Here is a 20,724-nt window from a genome sequence, read left to right on the forward strand (position 1 = left end):
ACTGCAACTGACATCCCAATCTGATCAGTTCTTATTTTTTTTCACATTCTATATCTAGTCTTTAAATACTTCCTAAATTATAATATAGCATTGTAAAACTATTGAATTTATTCTTTTAGAGGATCTTTCTGTTTCCCCCTTTTCTTGTCCTATGTTTGTGCCAATTTCCTTCTTAAGAAAAAAATAAAAACTGGGGCAGCACTGTGGCATAGTAGGTTAAGTCTCAGCCCATGAAACTGGCATTCCCTATGGGTGCCGGTTCGAGTCCTGGCTGCTCCACTTCCGATGCAGCTCTCTGCTAATGTACCTGGGAAAGCAGCAGAGGATGGCACAAGTGCTTGGGCCTCTGCACCCATGTGGGAGACCTGGAAGAGGCTCTTTGCTCCTGGTTTTGGATCGGCTCAACTCTGACAGTTGTAACCATTTGGGGAGTGAACCAGTGGATGGAAAACCTCTCTCTTTGTCTCTCCCTCTGTCTGTAACTATGTCTCTCAAATAAATAAATATTTTTTAAAAAGGAAAAAAAATAACTATAGAGGAATAACTATTTGTTCGTCCCCTGGATCCTCCCATTATCTCTGCACATCCTTGTCCTCTGACCTGGCACAGCCTCTACTCTGCTCCTCCCTGCACGTCCATTTGAGCTGAGGCATGCTCTCCTCCCTACCACCAACTTTGCTCCCCCACTTCCCTGCCTCCTTTTCTTTTATAGGACAAGAAACAGAAATAGAGTGCTTAATAGACTTAAACAACTCTCACTCTTTTTAAAATAGTTATTTATTTGAGAGGTAGAGAGAGAGAGAGAGAGAGAGAGAGAGAGAGCGTGAGAGAGACAGAGCGTGAGAGCGAGCGAGCTCCTCTGTGCTGGTTGATTCTCCAAATGCCATCAACTGTCAGGGCTGGACTGGGATTGGGCTGGGGCCAGGAGCCTGGCATGCTGTTGTTGGGGTTTCCCACATATGTGTCAGGAACCCAGTGCCTTGAGCCATCACACTGCCTTCCAAGGTCTGCATTAGTGGGGAGTGGGAGTCAGACGTCAGAGCTGGGAATCAAACCCATGTACTTAGACATCCCCAATGTGGGCATCTTGACTTCCAGGCTTAATATTTACTTGCAATTTCTTAATCGTTATTACATGTTTCATCTTCTTTCATATCACTGTTTCGTGACTATTTGTCTTATTTTTCTTTTCTCTAAAATGTTTAATGTGTGCATTTGCTTCTTCAGTCTGAGACAGTTATACCAAAATATGCTGCTTTAAGTTCCAGAGCTCCTTTCTCCTAGACATTCATAAACACACCTGCTGTTGTTGCTTTCCCTGTGTGTCTGGAGAGCCAGAATAATGTGCTATCCTTCTTCCCCACGCCCCACACCACTGCCCTGGCGCACATGCTAACCAAGAACACATTCCAAGACTGGAGGTTAAAGTGAAAAGCCTCCAAGACAGACTCCTTTAAAGATGCCAGATCAGTACATGCACATGTGTGCATCTATTTCTTTCCTCTGGAGACTGAAGGTCAATGAATAAATGTGTAAGAACAAAGAACAGAGGGGCAGGTCCAGGGAGTTCCCAGTGGTTTGCAGATTCTCGCATTTGTGGAATCCCCGACTCTCCTGAAAATGAAGGCTGGAGGTCAAGGAGCCCTAAGTCAGCCCCTGCAGGGACCAGACCCAGCCACGCAAGAGACCTGGACCCCAGCAAATCACCAGAGCTCCCCAGTGAAGTAAATCAAGGCTTTCATTTCTACACCCATCCAGAGGCCCACCCATCGCCTCCCTGCTGAAGAACCCTGCACTCAAGACAGAGCCTGAAACCCAAAAGCCCAGTATCCAGTGGGATACACAGAAGTGGCTCAGCAATGGAAAGAACTTTTAAAAATTCTAATCAGTACTCTCAAACACATTTGAGAAGATACTTCAACCATAAAAGAAGAATAAGATTGCATTAAAGGCCACAATTAAGGGATGAAATAAACTTCTGGAGACAAAATGATTATCAAGCGGAAACTTCAGTGGAAAAAGATGAAAGGTAACACTAGACCAGAACGCAGGAGGAAGAGGATAACAGGCACAGAACATCCACTAGCTCAGCCGCTGGCGGGCTGGAGCGTACCGCAGACAGAAGCTAACAGTAGAAAACAAGAGAGAAACCGATCGCGGGAGAGGAGAGGCCACTGCAGCAAACGGGCCCCTGTTACGCTGCGGTGTTCTTGCCGCTGCGCGCAGGCCGCCCACTTCTCTGTGACACTGTCTCCTGAGTCGGCTGGCAGCATCACATCGGGGCCTCTGTGTTTTCAGGATTTCTACAACTTTCAAGGGACATGCCATTTTTAAAGAAATTTAAAATATGCTTGGGAATAGCCATTTTCGCTTTTCCTAAAAGGCTTTAATCATTAAAAGCACCAACATTCTTAGCACAGCCACCTTCTCCTCACAACCAACATTCCCCTAACAGTCACCTTCCCACCACAGCCAAAATCACCAATAGTCACCATTACTATCACAACCATCTTCACCATACAGCCAACATCACCAACAGTCACTATCACAACCATCTTCATCACCACAACCAACATCACCAACAATCACCGTCACTATCACAGCCATCTTTACTACACAGCCAGCATCACCAACAGTCACTATCACTATCACAACCATCTTCATCACCACAGCCAACATCACCAACAGTCACTGTCACTATTACAACCATCTTCATCACCACAGCCAACATCACCAACAATCACTGTCACTATCACAGCCATCTTTACTACCACAGCCAACATCACCAACAGTCACTGTCACCATCACAGCCATCTTTACTACCACAGCCAACACCAACAGTCACCATCACTATCACAGCCATCTTCATCATCACAGCCATAGTCACCTTCATCACCATAGCCAACATCACCAACAGTCACTGTCACTATCACAACCATCTTCATTACCACAGCTTTGTGCTCACTTCAGCAGCACATATACATTACCACAACCAACATCACCAACAGTCACTGTCACTATCACAGCCCTCTGCACCATCACAGCCAACATCACCAATAGTCACCGTCACTGTCACAGCCATCTGCACCATCACAGCCATAATCACTTTCAGGACCATAGCCCACCTCCACACAATAGCTACCTTTATGACCAAAACCAACTGCCTCTACCACAATGGCCAACATATCCCAAAACCACCTTTACCACCATAGGTATCTTCACCATCACAGCCAGTATCACCATCATGGTCACCACAGTCACCTGTACTACCACAGCCATCTTTACCACCAAGGCTACCTCACTGCCACAGCCCATCTCATCATCACTCCTGGTACCACTCCTGTTGCCATTAGTATTATCTTGATTTTGACATGTTCATATTATGGAGTGCAAACTTTTCCCCATCTCTAAAATTTAATAGTATAAACAAGATTTCAGAAGACACACTGAATTTACCAAAGTAGTCAAATGAACATATTGAAGTTCTAATTTATTCCTTAATATAATTTATTCCTTAATATATATCCCAAATACAAACTGTTGTCCAACATTTGGCAAAAAAAAAAATGAGTTACTATATTTTAGGAAAGTAATGATAAGATTATTCTAAATAAGTGAGACTTTGCAAGAAAACACATAGAAAACACATAATATGTTCTACTTTGTGTTAGATAAAAATACGTGTTATTTCTAAAATGGTGTTGATCTTAATAATCTTTGTTTTCCCATTTTTTTTCCCTGACTGTCTATTGCTAAAAGTTCTCAAGACAGCTGACTAGCCCTGGGCCTTGCTAGTGTCTTGCTAGTTCAAGAGCCATTGCTCAACATGGGCCAATGGTTTACTGTTAAGACAGCTGGTTTTCAGACTAGATTTGCTTCCAAAAAGCATTGGCTTCCTTGTTTAGAAAGGAACTTTCTGACATAACCATCATTAGTCATACACAGTTTATGATCAGCAGAGTTGAATGATATCCTGTTGCAATCTGAATGTTTAACCAGTCAATATGATTTACACAGACTTCAAAAAGAATTCTGATGTTCAAACTTTCAAATTTTAAGTCAATATAGCATATTCACTTATCATCATGAATAAAGACAAAAATACTGTGAAAGAAACCAGATCCCAGAGATTGCAAATTGTAGGATCCTCCTTCTAGGGCATTCTAGAAATGGAAATTAAAAAAAAAACAATCACTGGTTTTTGGGAGCAGGGTTGTCTCAAAGAAGGCGTGAGGGAATGGGTGATGGAATTGATTCATATCCTGGTGGAGGTGCGGTGGTAACACATAGAACTGTATACCTAAAAAGAGTATGTTTTCTTATAGATAAATTTTACAGCAATAAAATCAACAAAACAACTCAGCACAGTAACCTGAAGATAAATAAGAGTGTAAAATATGTGTATTTTTTACTTGTGTACCTAAAGACAGAATTGAAAGAAAGAAAACACAACTTCCCCATCCAGAGACAGGTTCACTTCACCCACAGCCTCTGATCTGGTGAAGGCTACACGTTACCGTGGATACAAGCGATTCTTTCCTTTTGTGTGGAGCCTCTGAAATGATTAAATCCTGACTCCCATGCAGTGCAGGAGTAAACTCAGAAATATTCCAAGTCTCCCCAGGGCTTTTCATTTTTAGGAACCTGCCCATAATGTTTTCTTCACGAATGCAAGAGAAACTGTGTGATGTTAGTGAACATATCCTTAAGGGATTAAAAGAAGAAAGCTGAGAATGTTTTTTGGCTGAACCCGAGGGCCATTCTAAGATTTCCCACTGGTTCCAAAGTCATTCAGGATCTTTCTTTGCTTTTTTGATACAGAAATTATTTCCCAAACACAGACTGCAACCCTTCCTCTCCCCGCCGACATGCGTGTGAGACTATGATTTTGTAATTTATGGCCTGGATAATGGGCAGACTGTGGGTAGGTTTTAAAATTGGGAGAATTCTCTGGGGGTGGGATTCAACGGAGCAAGTTGTGGCAACTGATTTATGGCAGAAATATGGCTCTCAGAAAGCACATGTAAGATGTGTTGCCTCAGAGATCAGGAAAGGTTAAAATCATGGCAGTCAGCGTGGATTAAGTGTGAAGGCCTGACTCACGCCTCCAAGTGTCAGCTCTCACCTCCCTGCCTCGCTCCCTAACAGCCCAGCGCTCCATGCAGCCCTCATGCCAGAGTCTGCCCCTGGGCCTTTGTCTGTTTGTCCCCCATTCAGTAACTACATCTGATGATCCACCATGTGTCTGTTACAGATTGGACTGTGCCTGTCCCCAGTCCAGGTGTTGAAGTCCTAACCCTCCACCACCAATAGTGACCTTAGGCACACATGGGGTCATTCAAACATGGTGAAGGTGAGGTCGTCCTGAGAAAGAGGGGGGACCCTAATCTGATGGGAGCCACATTCTTATAAAAAGAAGAAATCTGGGCACACACACATACACACACACACAGCCATGTGGAGATGAAGGCGAGAGAGAAAATGGTGTGACTATAAGCTAAGGAAGGCCAGAGAAAACAGCACACCCCAGAAGCTGGGAGAGGCAGGGACCAGATGCTCTGTCACAGCCCTTCCAAGCAACCACTCCTGCTGCCACCCAGACCTTGGACTTGAAGACTTTGGAACTGTGATACAATCAGTTTCTGTTGCTCAAACCAAACCACACTGAAAGAAAAAAACAAGCAAACAACTACAGTAAGGCTGGTTCCTACCAACAGTGAGACTCTGCACTTGTATCAGCAGCTCCCACAGCTAAATCCCCTCCCTGAAGAGGGCTGGGGCGCAGGCAGAGACTTGCTCCTTTGTGGACCAGGCCTGTGGCTCTCACTGCCTCAGTGCTGAAACCCCAGCACGGGCTTTCTTGATGGAGTGGCTCATCCTCGTGGCCTCTCATTTCTCTCTGATTTCAATCTTCCACAGCCTTAAAGGTTTCGCTGACTTCTAAAGCTGTTGGCGTCATCTTTTCCAGAGGAAAAGAGGGCCTGTTACTTGAAGCGTGGCGGCAGCGTGTAGGCTGGGGCTGGCGTCATGCTCTTTGGGGACACCCACAGACTGTCATCCTGGCAAGTGCTCCCCCACACACCCAGTGTTGAGGCATATGGACAACCCCAGGAGCCCCGCACGGCAGCTGTTCCAGCCATTTCCAAGTGCAGGGACCTGAGCAATGTCTGCAGTGACATTTTCCTGGCTGGCTCTGACCTCTGAATCTCACTGATTAGTCTAACACACACAGTGAACATCAGCTAGTGAGGACTCAAAGCCAGGACTCCAAAATTGCTTTAAAATGGCGGGAGATGTTTAAGGCGTAATTTCAGTGACTTGGTCATTGACTGCTCATTTTCCGATTCGTGCCTCCTTTCTCTCTCCCTCCCTCTCAGTCCCTGTTCCCCATAGGCTCATGCTTCTCTAGTAGTCACCCCTAACTGCTAAAACAAAGTTTGCTGGCAATGCAAGCTTCCAATCTGAGAAAGGGTTAAATGTGACTGGGGGAATTTTTAAAAAATCCTATAAATTATTTAACTTCTCACTAGTAGTAGGGAACTACTATAGTTCCCTGCTTAAAAGCAATCTTTTTTTTTTTCCTTTCAGAAAATACTGGTCCGATTTGTACATCCAGAGGGGTCATTTAAAAATACTCACGTTTATGGCAGGTGTTCTGGTGCAGTGGGTTATGCTGCCATTTGGGATGCCTGCGTTACACACAGGAGTGACTGGTTTGAGTCCTAACTACTCTGTGCTTCTAATCTAGCTGCTTGCTAATGTGCCTGGGAGGTGGCAAATGGTGGCTCAAGTACTGGGGTTCCTGCCATCCACATGAGATGCCCATATGGAGTTCCTGGCTCCTGGCTTCAGCCTGGTCCAACCCCAGCTGTTGAAGACATTTGGAGAGTGAACCAGTGAATGGAAGAGTCTCTCCCTCTCCCTCCCACTCTCCCTGTCCCTCTCCATCTCCCTCTCTCTGTTTCCCTTTCTGTCATTCTGTCTTTCAAATAAATAAGTAAATCCTAAATGTATTCATGTGTGATAATAGCATGTTTTATTATTCACAGCCCAAACACCCTCAGAACATCAAACATCAGTTGATGTTTTCAGGTACAAGCCCAGCATGGATTCCACTCACCCACAGCGAACACCCCGATTTTCCTCTCGCCTCAGCCTCATTCTCACAGGGCACATTCCTTTTCCCAGTTCCACAGCCCTCAGCATCCATCTCCGTTCTCACGAACGCCATGGAGTCCCATCTTTAGACTCAGTTTGCCTGGCCGAAGCCTGGCTCACTTCAACGAAAGCATGGCTGTTGCTCTGATTCTCGAGTCACCTTTCCCCCAAAACCCTGGTGCGCATCCATTCCCTCAACAAACACCTCTTAGATCCCTAGTCTGTCCAGAGACTCTGATTCCATCCTACCTCCAGCCCGGCAGGAGTGGAAACAATCTAGTTTACCCTACACTGACCTGAAGGCACACAAGATACACAAAGCTGCTTTGGTGAAATCAACAGTGCTGCTCTGAACCGTGATTAAAAGCACAGGTGACACCAGTGGCAAGGATGGGCTGCCCGCTGGCCTTGAAGCGGCCATGCCACCTGCTAAGGCAATAACCCAGCCTGGACTAAACCCCAGCTGAGAACAGCCAGGGGCTCTTGCAGAAAGCTGTGAGGCTGCTGCCTGGGTGAAGACACGGGTCAGTGGTCAACATTTATCAACAAAGTGCAAGTGCTGTTCAGCTGTGGCCAATTTAAGGCGCTCATGTCACCTGTTGACATGGGACCTCCAACCTCCTTTGGTTATAGCGCTCCAATCTCCACCTCCAATCAAACAGGGCACCTATGGAACATGTAGGGGCATTCCCATCCCTTTTGAGCATGCATACCATGCCACCTCCCCAGATTTCCCTAAAACTTACTGAATAGGCGTAGCCTCCCCAGAAGCAAGGCCTGCAAAACTTGTAACTCTTGGCTGGTCAGGGAGCCTGTTTTTTGATCACCAGTTCCCCTTTGCTGCTTGTTTGGGAAACCCAATAAATGCCTGTCTGCTGACAGCTCCAACCACTGTCTCCAAGTTTCCACTGGCACCTCCTGCTAGACAAGCACCCTTGGACAACCCACCTGGTTACAGCGATATTCCATGCACAACTTTTCAATCCTCTACTTTCTCTGCCTTTATTTCCTACCTCCAGGCTGTCCTCCGCCTCATTTCTTTAGCTTGGTTTTCTTCCAGATTCCACCCTTCCACCCACAGTCATAAGCACTGTCCTTTTCCCTGGAGTTCATTACCAGTGTTTGTTTCTTCAAGTCTACCCTTCCCTGCATACGGCTGCCAAGTCACTTCCACTTAATACACGCACTCCTTTATCGAAACAAGGAGAAATTATAGAGAGAGACGATCTGGGCTGGTACCTGCTGCATGCCTTGCATGGTTTGCTGCAGGAACTGCAGCTGCTGGTCCTTGGTGAGGTTTTCTTCTGTGCGAAAGAGCTGTTCTTTCTCCTGTTTGAGCAGCTCCACTTCGTTCCTGTAGGCATCCAGCTGCCAGCGAAGACTGTCATTCTCCTCCTTCAGGGCGTAGGCCTGCGCAGCCAGGGCTAAAAGACAAACAGAACGGGTGCCAGGTGAGAGTCCTTCCGGGAAAGGGGAGTCTCTCCCACCCAGATGCTTCACATTCCTAGCAGCTCAGAAACAGGAGGGAGAGGCCTTCTTACCTGGGGGCTCCGTGTTTCTCACTTGGTGTGTGTTGCCTCTTTGGGGAATTTTATGTATCCTATTTGTCCCATCTGAGGTATGAATGTTTCCTGTGGGCCCAGGACTAATTCCTTCCAGATTCTTACCTCTTGACCTCAACCCCTCACAGAAACCGCTGTGTGTTGCTAGGTGAGGACAACATCCAGAACTCCAGGCAACGATGCTTGCTAAAGCTCGACTGTCTGCTCCCTTTCTACAGGGCTGCCTGTGGCTCCTAGGAGTGGGTCTGCAGGCTCAGGCAGGAGCAGCGGCCCAGGGGACAGAGGGATTTGGAGGCACGCCATTCCTTCCTGCTCTACTCCTGTAACACACAGCACAGATTCTTTCCTCCAACTCCTATCAGAGCGGCAATCTATTCCACCTGTTTCACCAATAGACTAACCTCTTCTTCCCTACGAAGACTAAGTGGTGACTCTCATACTCCCCCTGAAACCTACAATTCTCTAGGTGTAGACTGAGACTTCATCTGTACCTCCACCTTACTGAGAAACCAAGGCAGTGAGCTCAGGGCCTGACACATCTCACGGCTGCAGAAACAGCAGAGACTGAACTAACTAAAGGGAAGCGTGAAAAGGGACTGACGATGGGGGGTCCCTTCCCCCAGTTTCCACCATGTCACCCAGCGACCTCTCCAATAACAAGAGCATCCTGGGCACCCACGAGGTAAAAGACGCTGGACCCACAGCCTCACAGGAACCAACTCGGGCCCTCCACCAAGCCCAGATGTGGATGCTGTGCTGTGCCCACCTTCACAAAGGAAACGAGGCAGAGCAGTGTGTTGATTGGCCAATCCCATCACACAGCAGAGTCTTTAAACCCAGGCGGCTGGCATCCGTCTTTGCTCTCAATTCCTGTGCTGCTGTCAGTTCGTGTGTCGCGGGCTCATGGCACACTGTTCAAAGCCAGCCTCACACCAGTGTCCCCTTGCTGCTCTCACAGTGTCCCCAGACATCCCCCTCACCCCAGGAAAATGAAGCAAGAGACAATGAAGACAGCCTTTATAAGCAAGAGAACAATGAAGGAAAACTTGAAAAGCTTATTACCCTAAACTGTTTTAAAGTTATAAGTCTTGGTTGTAAGCTGAGGCTGTGGGATGGAGCCCACAGCACACCAGGCTCCTCAGCACACGCTCATTTCCAGGCACTGCTTCCTATGCCCAGGATCGGAGGGCCAGATGGAGGCCAGCCTCCTGATGTTCTGCCTTCACACCAAGTGCAGGGTGACACGGCTTTCCTGAGGTGCGTGGAGACCTCAGGGAATTCTCTCCTCAAATAGGCAACACCAAATTATGCTAACCATCTTACAGTTGAGTGTTTGAAGGTATTCTACTTTGCAAAATGGCAATCTTTCTCTCTCTCCCCACCCCCTCATACACACTGAAACACTACTCATCAGACAGAACACACAATCGGATAAGTGCTGATCATTAGGGACCAATCAGTCCACAAGCATGGACTGCACACTTTCCTGTGCCCACACCTGTCGGGGCAATGCTGGATTTCAAAAAGAGCAGGAGGAATGAGCCTCCTCACTCAAGGAGCTTACAATCTTATCAATGACATATTTAAAAGGAAACCAACACCTTCCAAGGAAGAGAAAACAGTGTGATGCCTGGCATAGAGTAAGCACCGACAATGTTGGCTGGGTGAATAAATGAACGAGCAAGCTGGCGTGAGATTCATGAAGAAGGAACGCATCCTCTAAGAGTTCCAGAGAGAGAGACAAAGGAAGACTGCAGGGACAAGAGAGGGCTGTGGAAGGGGAAAACCCCAGACACGGGGGGAAGGGTGTCTCGGTCAGGAGCAAGAGCAGCAGCACGAGCCCAGGGGTGGACACTGAAGAGAGCAGTTGGGGTGGGAAGAAGAGACGCTAGACCCCAAAGGCCAGTGTCTGCTTGGAGGCAGTGAGAGAGAGGGGAGCCGTGACCAGGGGGTGGGGAGGGGCGAGGGGAAAGGTGCACTCAAGGAGCGGCCAACTGGGAGTCATTGAAGGTTCCTGGGGAAGCGAAAGGACACAACAAAATTGGTGAGTTAGGCAGCTCAGTTCGGCAGTGGTACATGGAATGGTCTGGAGGCTGGAAAGAATGAAGGGAGGGAATTTGCTTTGGTGTATGGGAGCATACAAAGCCAAGCAGCAGCCAGTTATTACAGTTCTCAGGGATGTACGCGTAAACTCAGAGATGACCCCGACCTGCTCAGGAGTGTATGCTCAAGTTTTCTCAACACTGTCCAGCCCAACTTCAAATCTGGTCCACACCCTGAGATCCCAGCTCCTGACAGCTCGGGTTACCGATCCCTAAGGAAATGCTTCTGAAGCTTCCTTTGAGAGTGGGATCCCTTAACGGGGCGAAAATCACAGAAAATGCAAATGATGAAAAAAGTGTTGGCACCACACGAGCACATTACTACATTTAGTAGCATTCAAAGACACTTAAGTCATTTCCTTAGGAAGCTCTATTTGGCCCTTTTTCAATTCAGAGTGGCATTTTTATTATCATAACTGATAGCAGGTGTTTGTGAAGAAATCGATTAGTATGCAGGGATGGAAATTACATTTTCCAAATGAATTGCATAGTCTGCAAGATATGCTGAAATCTGTGTAACAAAATGCAAGCAGCTATAAAGCATGTGCCAGCAACATTATTTAAATAAATTATCTGACCATGAATACATACAGGAAAGTGCACCAGCCATTATTTTAGGGACCCTCTTCTAAGCCTATGGAATGATACTGCTGAGAATTCTCATTCTTGGCTAAGTCAAGTGACCAGGGTGCCTGCCAAGCAGGATACAATGCTATTCGCACTCCTGGAAGAGGAAAGTGATAGTATTACATACACGTAAAAACAACAGCTGCAACCCCCACTTCCCACCCTCCCAAAATCAGTAAATAAAAAAGAGAGAAAGAAAATCAATACCATAGCCAATCTCATCAACATTTTTATAACTGGGGCATATCACTGATTTACATTCCTGATTAAATGATTTCAAGCTTGATATTTACAGGAAAAAAAAAGTTGGGTTCTCACGAGGCAGTAAAATGGTTGCCCGCTAAAGGGTGAGAAATTGTGGATTGACTCCACTTAACTGCAGGTCACCTGTCCGTGGACATGACTCGGTGTCACACGGGAGCCCTGAGCCCTGGCCTGGTCCCCCATACACAGGTTGCCTGACTCGCCCTCTAACAGACAAAATCCTAGGAGTATCTGACCTGGCGTAATATCTCAGTGTGTTAAAAATTCAGAACTCGAAGGCCAAATCTTTCATTTCTCTGGTTCTTTCCAGAACACTGTACTCAATTAAAATTTTTTGAGAGAGGTGTTACACACTTTTTTTTTTGTCCCTACAGGAAAGTTTATCCTTAAGATATAGCATAAGAAACCCACTATTCATGAAAATGAATCTTGATGTGAATGGAAGGGGAGAGGGAGCGGGAAAGGGGAGGGTTGCGGGTGGGAGGGAAGTTATGGGAGGGGGGAAACCATTGTAACCCATAAGCTGTACTTTGGAAATTTATATTCATTAAATAAAAGTTTAATAAATGAAAAAAAAAAGAAACCCACTATTCAAATAGGTGTGAGGATTAAAAACAAACTCCAGTATGCATCTTTTTTTTTTTTTACAGGCAGAGTTAGACAGTGAGAGAGAGAGAGAGACAGAGAGAAAGGTCTTCTTCCGTTGGTTCACCCCTCAAATGGCCGCTACAGCCAGCGCACTGCGCCGATCCGAAGCCAGGAGCCAGGTGCTTCCTCCTGGTCTCCCATGCAGGTGCAGGGCCCAAGCACGTGGGCCATCCTCCACTGCCTTCCCGGGCCACAGCAGAGAGCTAGACTGGAAGAGGAGCAACTGGGACAAAACCGGCACCCCAACTGGGACTAGAACCCGGAGTGCTGGCACCACAGGCAGAGGATTCGCCTAGTGAGCTGCAGCGCTGGCCCAGTGTGCATCTTTTGGTAAGGATCCCTGAGGAGTGCACTGTGTTCCAAGAAACAGAACCTCCAGCTAAGAAACACCCACCATGGATGACCAATTTTCAGTTTAGAAAGGAGAGTACAGTAAGGTGCCTGAAAGTACAGCACACCGAACACAATTAAATCTTCCCTTGGTGACTTTTCAAAGGCACAGCTGAATCTCGTGGTGGCTTTGGATTATGGTTAATTAGTTCACTAATCAGTCATTTATTGAGAAACCACGGGAAAGAGCTGTAGCACACACAGGAAAGGTGAGGCCAGGGAGTCACGCATTTATAGTTGCTAAGAGCTTTGAAAAACTTCTAGATATTGGAATTTTAGCATTGGGTCAAAAATGAAATAATGACATGGGAAAAATCCGTGAAACAAAGTTAATCTACATTTAAAAATTAGTACTAGGGGGCTGGCATTGTGATGTAGTGCGTCAAGCCACTGCCTGTGACATCAGCATCCCATAAGGGCACCGGTTCAAGTCCCAGCTGCTCCACTTCTGATCCAGTTCCCTGCTAATGCACCTGGGAAAGCAGAGGAAGAATGGCCCAAGTCCTTGGGCTGCTGCCACCCACATGAAGCTCTTGGCTCCTGGCTCCTGGCTTTGGCCTGGCCTGGCCCTGGCCATTGTAGCCATTTGGGGAGTGAATCAGCAGATAGAAGGTTTCTCTCCCCATGCCCCCATTCCCCCAATCCCCGTTCCTCTCTCTCTCTGTAACTCTTTCAAATACATCAATCAATCTTAAAAAACAGTTAGTACTAGACCAGGAAAAGCAAAGGCAACACTAGCATATGAGGACTGAATCACAGATCAAATTACATTGCTGAAGGAAAGGTTTAAAGTATCACAGTGTCTCGTTGCATCCTTCACTGGAGTCCATATAAACCATTATTCTTTATATTAATTATGGTCAGAATGACCTCCACTATCTCCTGTATTACTGTGTTTCCATGGGAACAGATAATGGCATGCTTAAGTTCTTTAAGTAAATAATCTGGTAAAAGCCTCGAAATCTCTCTCTTACCAGTCTGAGCCAGCCTCAGAAAAATAATTAGCAACATATGAAAAATGTAAGTTATTTTGGGTTATGTCCCAGTAAGCTGACAGTGTGTTAATATCTTTTTCATGCTCAGGCGAAATGTAGCCAAATAATAAGGCACTTTAACATATTGTTTCTAAGAGGATCTGCTCTTCTCCAGAACCGTTAGTCTCGGCATCTTTGGGGAACTGTGTTTAGCAGCCTCCCCACACTTTGCCGGACGTCCTCCTGGGGTGCCTGGGCTACGGTATGTTTCTTTCCCAAGCACAAAGAAAGTCTTCGGCAAGGATTTCATGGGCTGCTGCCCAGGAAGGCAGCTCACCATTAAGTTCAGCACCCAGGAGGATGGTAATGGACTTGAGCCCCAGAAGCCATCCCTGTGGTCTTTGTGTGCCTTCAGGGACTCCTTCCTGTGCCTTGCCCATGTTCCCCAGTCCCCCACAAAAGGCAGCTGTGGTCCCAGCTCTGGGGGCTGGGGGACTCTCGCAGGGCCTGTGAATCCCTGTGTGGAGTGTCAGGTCTCCAGGCGCTCTTCCATGGCCGAGACCGCATGCTGCGTGCCCAGACTAGTGCCTCTCTTTGCACAGTCTGCGTGGTTCCCGGAGATCACTGAGTCACCCCAGAAGAGAAAGGGGCCCGCACACCCTGAGTATCTGCCTTGGACTACTCTGGGCCCAAGTTACAATTTTTTTTTTTTTTTTTTTTTTTACAGCCACTGAAATTTGGGGACTCACTGACACAGCAGCTGGTATTACTCTTAACTCAGCATTCCCTGAACAGCGGCCTGCACTAGACTCTCCTGGTGGGCAAATTAGCACACACACATCTGGGCCTTGCTCCCGGAGCTGCCACCTTGGTGGATCTGGGGTGAAGCCTAGGAATCTGCGATGCTTCTAGGGCCAGGTGGTGCTGACACAGCTGGCGTGGCGGTCTCACCAGAGGCCCTCTCCTCGCACAAGGAGCTCATTCTACATCCTGCTTCCCGAGCTGGGGCTGCGGTGGGCTCATTTGGACGAATACTTCTGAAAGAACCCCATGCTTGCCTTGTCATTATGGTTGTATTCCTTGATCTCGTCTTGTCTGAAGCCCAGCTTCAGACTGCACCCACGTGGGGAGTCCTGTTCCAAGCCAGCGCCCAGGACCCATGGCCCCAGCTCTGCCCCAGCACTGTCCCGAGTGCTGGAGCAAAAATACAGTCACAGCTCCATCTTCCCCCAACCCCAAGATCAGTAAGAGTGGCAGTCATAGCTATCATGCTGTGTTCCAGGCAGGTGCTGTGTGAGCCATGTTATCTGCACGCTCTCACACTGGTGCAGGGTGTGCCTCTCAAACTGCCTTCACTCACCTAAGGTCCTCAAGGTAGCGTAGGCCCAACTGAATGCTTCAGCCCAAGGGTGGGGGATGCTGGGGACCCTACCACAGCCACTAGCTGCTTCCAAACAGGAGGAAACTTTTCATTTCTGGCCCTGCTGAGAAGTGGCTCTGCTGTGCAAACAGAGAGGACAATTTCATTTTTGGAAAATACATGCGTGTTTCCTGCAGGAGAAATGTGGGGAGGATCCAAGTGGAAGTCAAACCCACCCTTCTGGAAGCCTTGAGGACTTGACTCAAACCAGAAAGAGGGCATCTGTCTTCCATCCTGCTGTGTCCCACCCCTGAGATGGCCATAATGACAACCACGGATGCCTGAGCTCATGAGCCTTGCTTGCTAACAAAGCTTAATGGGGCAGCCATTTGGTCTAGCAGCTAAGGCAACCATGTCCCGTGGCTCCACTCCTTGCTCCAGCTTCTTGTCAATGCAGGCCCTGGGAGGTAGCCATTGTGGGCTCAAGTAATTGGGTTCTTGTCTCCCTCATGGGAGACCTCGATTGAGTTCCTGGCTCCCAACTCTGGACCTTTGTCCATGCCATTTTGGTGATGGGAGCTTTTACTCTCTCAAATACATTCATTAAAAATGAGACTTCATTAAGCATTATGTCTGAAGACTCAGGCTCATCTAGGAACTCCCGAAGAAGCAAAGTTACAGTGCTTCTGCCCTGCACCTGAACCACGTCTGATTTTCTAAGTGTTGTGCTTTTAGTTCAAAGAAAGAGGACAGAAGCTCCTCTTCCCAAAGAGTTCTGTGCCCTGGGTCTCCTCTCAGTGTGCTGATGGGGGCCAGAGATGGGGATCAGCACCCTCACCACCCCCCGGGAGACCAAACAAAGGCTCTAGGGTCCTCAGGGTGCTCTAAGTGTCAGAGTCCCCAGAGGCCAAGCCCTGAGCTGAGAGCATCGGGTCATGTCTGCGCGGCGGCCCGTCTGCTGCTACCCAGCGCTTACAGTACCAACAACGTTCAATTGATCTGTGTCTCAGTGATACCTGTGTCACCACTGAGCAGCAATCTTCTTCAAATTGCTCACGGAAATTCCTTCTGCTACATGTTTGCAGGATTATTATTATTACAATTTAGCATTGACATAGCATTTTATATTTGCAGTGTGTATTATAGTCTGCACATTAGCTATTATTAGGGAGAGCTAAACACACGCACAAGGCAGTGTCTATTTCCAGCCTTGTGTGAGGCCAGTGGAATAAGGGTAATTTGGGGAAGGCAGGGAAGCGGGATCCTGTTATTATAATGGCTTCAACGTGAGTCGTGGAGGCACAAATGGCAGCAGGTGACTCCGAGGGGCTGGGGGGAGTCCTCAAGCTTCCTTCCACATTGTCTTCCTGACCAAGCAGTCTGCCCCAGTGGTGCTGGGCGGCTGACAGCACTGAGAATTCACATCACTGCCTTATCACTTCCGCCACGACATGCTTATCCTTAGACACCTCCTCCGGCCACCCCTGGCTTCCTCGGAGGAAAAGAAGCAAAGCCAAGAGGCATGCCCACTTCTTCCAATAGTCTGTCATTTAAAACGTCACCGAAGGATGCTCTGCCGGGTGGGGAGGGTGCAGTAACTCCCAGCCCAGCGGCAGGGAGGGGCAGCCACAGTGCTCCTGGCCTTCTGGCTGGGAAATAAGAGCTGGTGGGGAGGCGGGTGGTTCTTTCTGGAAGAAGATGGGATGGGGCTGGGCCTTGAAGTTGGACTCACACTTAAGAGAAGCTGAGGGGAAGCAGGCATTGGGGGCAGGGGCATTGCACGGGGGCACCTGCCCTGACAAGGGACCCAGCCGTGCCCAGGAGAAGGCGCCAAGGCTGGCAGGGCAAGATCGGCAGAGGGACAGGGAAGAGGTTGGCTTCTTATAGAGCCCCAAAGCCAGGCAAGAGGTGTAAAGAGAATAGGGGGTGGGGGGCATTTGTTCCCCACTCTCTTTCCTTTGGGTTACATTTCACTTTGCTTTGTTCACTTTCAATCCCTTGGTCAATTTCTAAGACATACAGTGAGGCTTTGGAGATTCTGTCTCAGGGCAGCCAGCCATGGATGAACCAGCGGAGATCACCAAATGACACTGGCTTCTAGGAACAGCAACCCCTCGCAGGGGTCCCGCCCTTGGATGGCGCACCTCGCCCGCACAGTGCCCTACACACCCTCCCACCATTGGGTTTTGTTTTGTGTCACTCCAGCCTAACTAGTAGTTGATCTTGTCCAAAGAGAGAAGCATCTCTGTTTCTTAAACAGGACTGATGCCGTGGTGTAGTGGGTAAAGCCACCGCCTGTGATGCCGGCATCCCATATGGGCACTGGTTTGAGTCCCAGCTGCTCCACTTCCAACACAGCTCCCTGCTAATGCACCTGGGAAAGCAGTGGAGGATGGTCCAAGTGCTTGGGCCCCTGCACCCACATGGGAGACCTGGAAGAAGCTCCTGGCTTTGTTCTGGCCCAGCCCTGGCCATTGTGGCCATATGGGAAGTGAACCAGTGGATGGAAGACCTCTCTCTCTGTCTCTACCTCTCTCTGTAACTCTGCCTTTCAAATATGTAAATACATAAATAATTTTTAAAAAGAAAACAAAATAACACTCCCATATCTGATTCACACACATGTATGCACGCATACATGTGTGTGCACCAGTGTTTCTACCACATATAGTATGTGTACACTATGGAACATGAACTGAAGCCTGACCCAGCCTGCAAGTGCGTGTTCGGTTCTAGGCACTGGTTCTGCCAAGGAATACTATTCTTCCACAAAGCCTTTATTTTCCAGCACCAAATACCTGAGCCAGCACCAACGAGTTGAATAGGGGATTTTGTTACTTGCACCTTGTGAAAACCCTAGCTATGCAGCATGGTGAGTGGGAGCCAGCACTGTCCTTGTCACCAACACTGAAACTGATTTATGGACACGCATTTGTGGCTGGCACTGGGACAGAAATCATCTCACCGTCTCAGCACGTCGGACTGAGGATGACACTGGGATGAGCAACCAGCTGGGCTCGCCAGGTGAGGGATCTGTGCCACCTTGAGGGCTCAGGGATGAGAAATCCTGGACCCATTCCAGACCCTCTGACTCGGAGAAGCTGCAAGGGGCCCAGGGCATGTGCATCCCAACAAATCTCTAGGGTGATCCTAACACATGCTCACATTTTGTAACCACTCCCCTAGCCTTTCTCTCTTCTGGGACTGCTTCCCATTTCCTAATACTTTCTCCCTGCCTTGTCCTTTATTATTATTATTATTATTATTCTTTGGCACCTGGCTTTTTCAGTCTTTCCCCACAGCTACTCCATTAGCAAGAGCGCCTTCTCCTCTCTGGCCTTTACCCTCCGTGGCTTCCTAGGCTTCCGTGCCTTCTGCCGTGTCTGCTCGCATTCCATCCATCTATCCAGCCGTGCCTCTCTGAATGCTACTGACGGCCTCTCCTGGGGTGATATTGGGACTGAATGCTTCATAAATCCTCCAGGCAGCGTCTCCAAAACACACTGTTCTGATCTACTAGGTGTTGTCGCGCATTCCTTTTCTTCGCAGCCGTATTTCTGGGCAAAGTTTCTGCTGTGGCAGCTTTGTGGCTGGCGCCCAGGGGAGGCCAGGCTGAGCCTCTAGAACTAATCACCCTTGACCAGGGGCCCCCGGACCAGCTCTCTTGACTGTGGGAGAGTTGCTCAATGTCACGGGCTCTTCTGCTTGGCAAGAGGCCAACATACCTGCTTCCCTCTCCCCACTGATGGATGAGGAAGCCGTCCTTGGCAGGTTTCCTGGAGTCAGAGCCAGGCAGGGACTCTGTGCCTGGCTCACATCACAGTTTTCTATATTAGGTCATTCTCTTTCCCCAACCAAACCACCCTTTATTTTCCAGTTACCCAGGGGACACTCTTAATGCACCTGACACAGAGCTGATTAGAGGACTCCTCCACCTGGGTCTCCCAAGCCAGACTGAAACCACCTCTCTCTCAATCCTGTTACAGACAGTGGGTTTCAGTTCTACGCACATCAGAATCACCAGGGGAGGACCTGAGGAGCCTAGCTGCCTGGACATTAGCCCTCAGGGCCTGGGGGTTTGTACAGTTCCCCAGGTAAATCCCGTACATAGCCCAGCCTGTGAACTGCTCACCGAAACCTCTTCTTGCTCACCAGTGACAATTCCCCACAGCGCCAGAGAACCGGATCTTTGCAACATGCCATCGATTCCTTCACTGGCTGTCTCTCACAACGTCATCCAGGAAAAGCTCTCTTAGGAGGAACCCAGCATCACTGCCGCGAGGCTCAGAGAAGGGGCGGCATTTTCTGAGGCAGACTGGGAAGGAAATTGACACCATGCTGGGGGTGGGCTCTGGCCTCACTTCTCCAGCGTGGCCCACCATCAGCGCCCAGGGACCCGGGTTCTCTGCCTGGAAGGCTCCTTTCTCACAGCCATTCCTCACCATCCCGATGGCCCTCTCCTCCAAAGAGCGCTGGAGTGACCTCTGTGGTCCTCTGGCAGACCCTGGCAGTAGGAAGGAACCGTGAACAGGAGCCCTAGACTTCTGATCAAGATCCTTGGTATTTCACCCACATTCTTCAGCTGGATACATCTCCTCACTGCTTGTTTTCAGCCCTGGAGTTCGAGTGCTTCCAAGTCCTGGCTCCACGAATTCAGCATTCCTTGTCTCGGAGTCCTTGGGCAGGGAGAGTGCATGTATTTTATACACTGGATGGCCAAATTATGGCAATTCTTCCTTGGGAGAGAGTGTTCAGACATTAAAATACTCCAAAAGAGCCAAAAAACAGGCCGGCGCCGCGGCTCACTAGGCTAATCCTCCGCCTTGCGGCGCCGGCACACCGGGTTCTAGTCCCAGTCGGGGCACCGAACCTGTCCCGGTTGCCCCTCTTCCAGGCCAGCTCTCTGCTGTGGCCAGGGAGTGCAGTGGAGGATGGCCCAAGTGCTTGGGCCCTGCATCCCATGGGAGACCAGGATAAGCACCTGGCTCCTGCCATCGGATCAGCGCGGTGCGCCGGCCACAGTGCGCCTACCGCAACGGCCATTGGAGGGTGAACCAACAGCTAAAGGAAGACCTTTCTCTCTGTCTCCCTCTACTGTCCACTCTGCCTGTCAAAAGAGCCAAAAAACACCCCCAAGCAGCTTCGCTTTGCTCATTAAAATGATTTGTTTGGAGTTTCTGATGAGAATCATTTTCCAGGTAGCACTGTTTTATTCTTCCTAGCAGCTCCTTACAAAGTCTTTGCAAGTGCCCCAGCGCCAGTTAAGTGCTATTAATCAAACTCTAAGTGCTTTGAAGCAGCTCTGCCTCACTCTCTTTTTTTTTAATTGAGAAAAAGAGCTGTTTGGGTAAGTTTATGAGGTGACCTGGATTGAATTAAGGAGGTCAGTGATGGGACAGGCTTCAAACCCATATTCAACGATTTTCAAAAAACGCCTTCCTTCCAATCAAGCAGGAATTAGCATGAAATGTTGTTTCTCAAAGGTTACGAGGAGTCCCCTGAGAAGGCAGCTCTCCTGCTCTCGCTTTCTATTGTGCACGAGAGGGAAGGCATTGAGGTTGGCTTTACGGAATGCTTTGTGAACACGGCACTGACCATCCAGTGTCAACTATGGTATTCCTTAGGAGCCTAAATGTTAT

General features: G+C 48.5%; 1 protein-coding gene across 5 annotated transcripts in view; it reads right to left on the bottom strand.

Moving 5' to 3' along the window:
• ENOX1 (ecto-NOX disulfide-thiol exchanger 1) overlaps window positions 1–20,724 on the bottom strand; it is a 599,613-nt gene that overhangs the window by 67,981 nt on the left and 510,908 nt on the right. For all 5 annotated transcript variants that reach the window (XM_062194137.1, XM_062194133.1, XM_062194135.1 and 2 more), the window contains one exon: window positions 8,398–8,582. In XM_062194137.1, the coding sequence (XP_062050121.1) occupies window positions 8,398–8,582 (185 nt within the window). The remainder of the gene's footprint in view (window positions 1–8,397; window positions 8,583–20,724) is intronic.

The sequence above is a fragment of the Lepus europaeus genome, chromosome 6 (genome assembly GCF_033115175.1).
Source record: "Lepus europaeus isolate LE1 chromosome 6, mLepTim1.pri, whole genome shotgun sequence".
Lineage (NCBI taxonomy): Eukaryota > Metazoa > Chordata > Mammalia > Lagomorpha > Leporidae > Lepus > Lepus europaeus.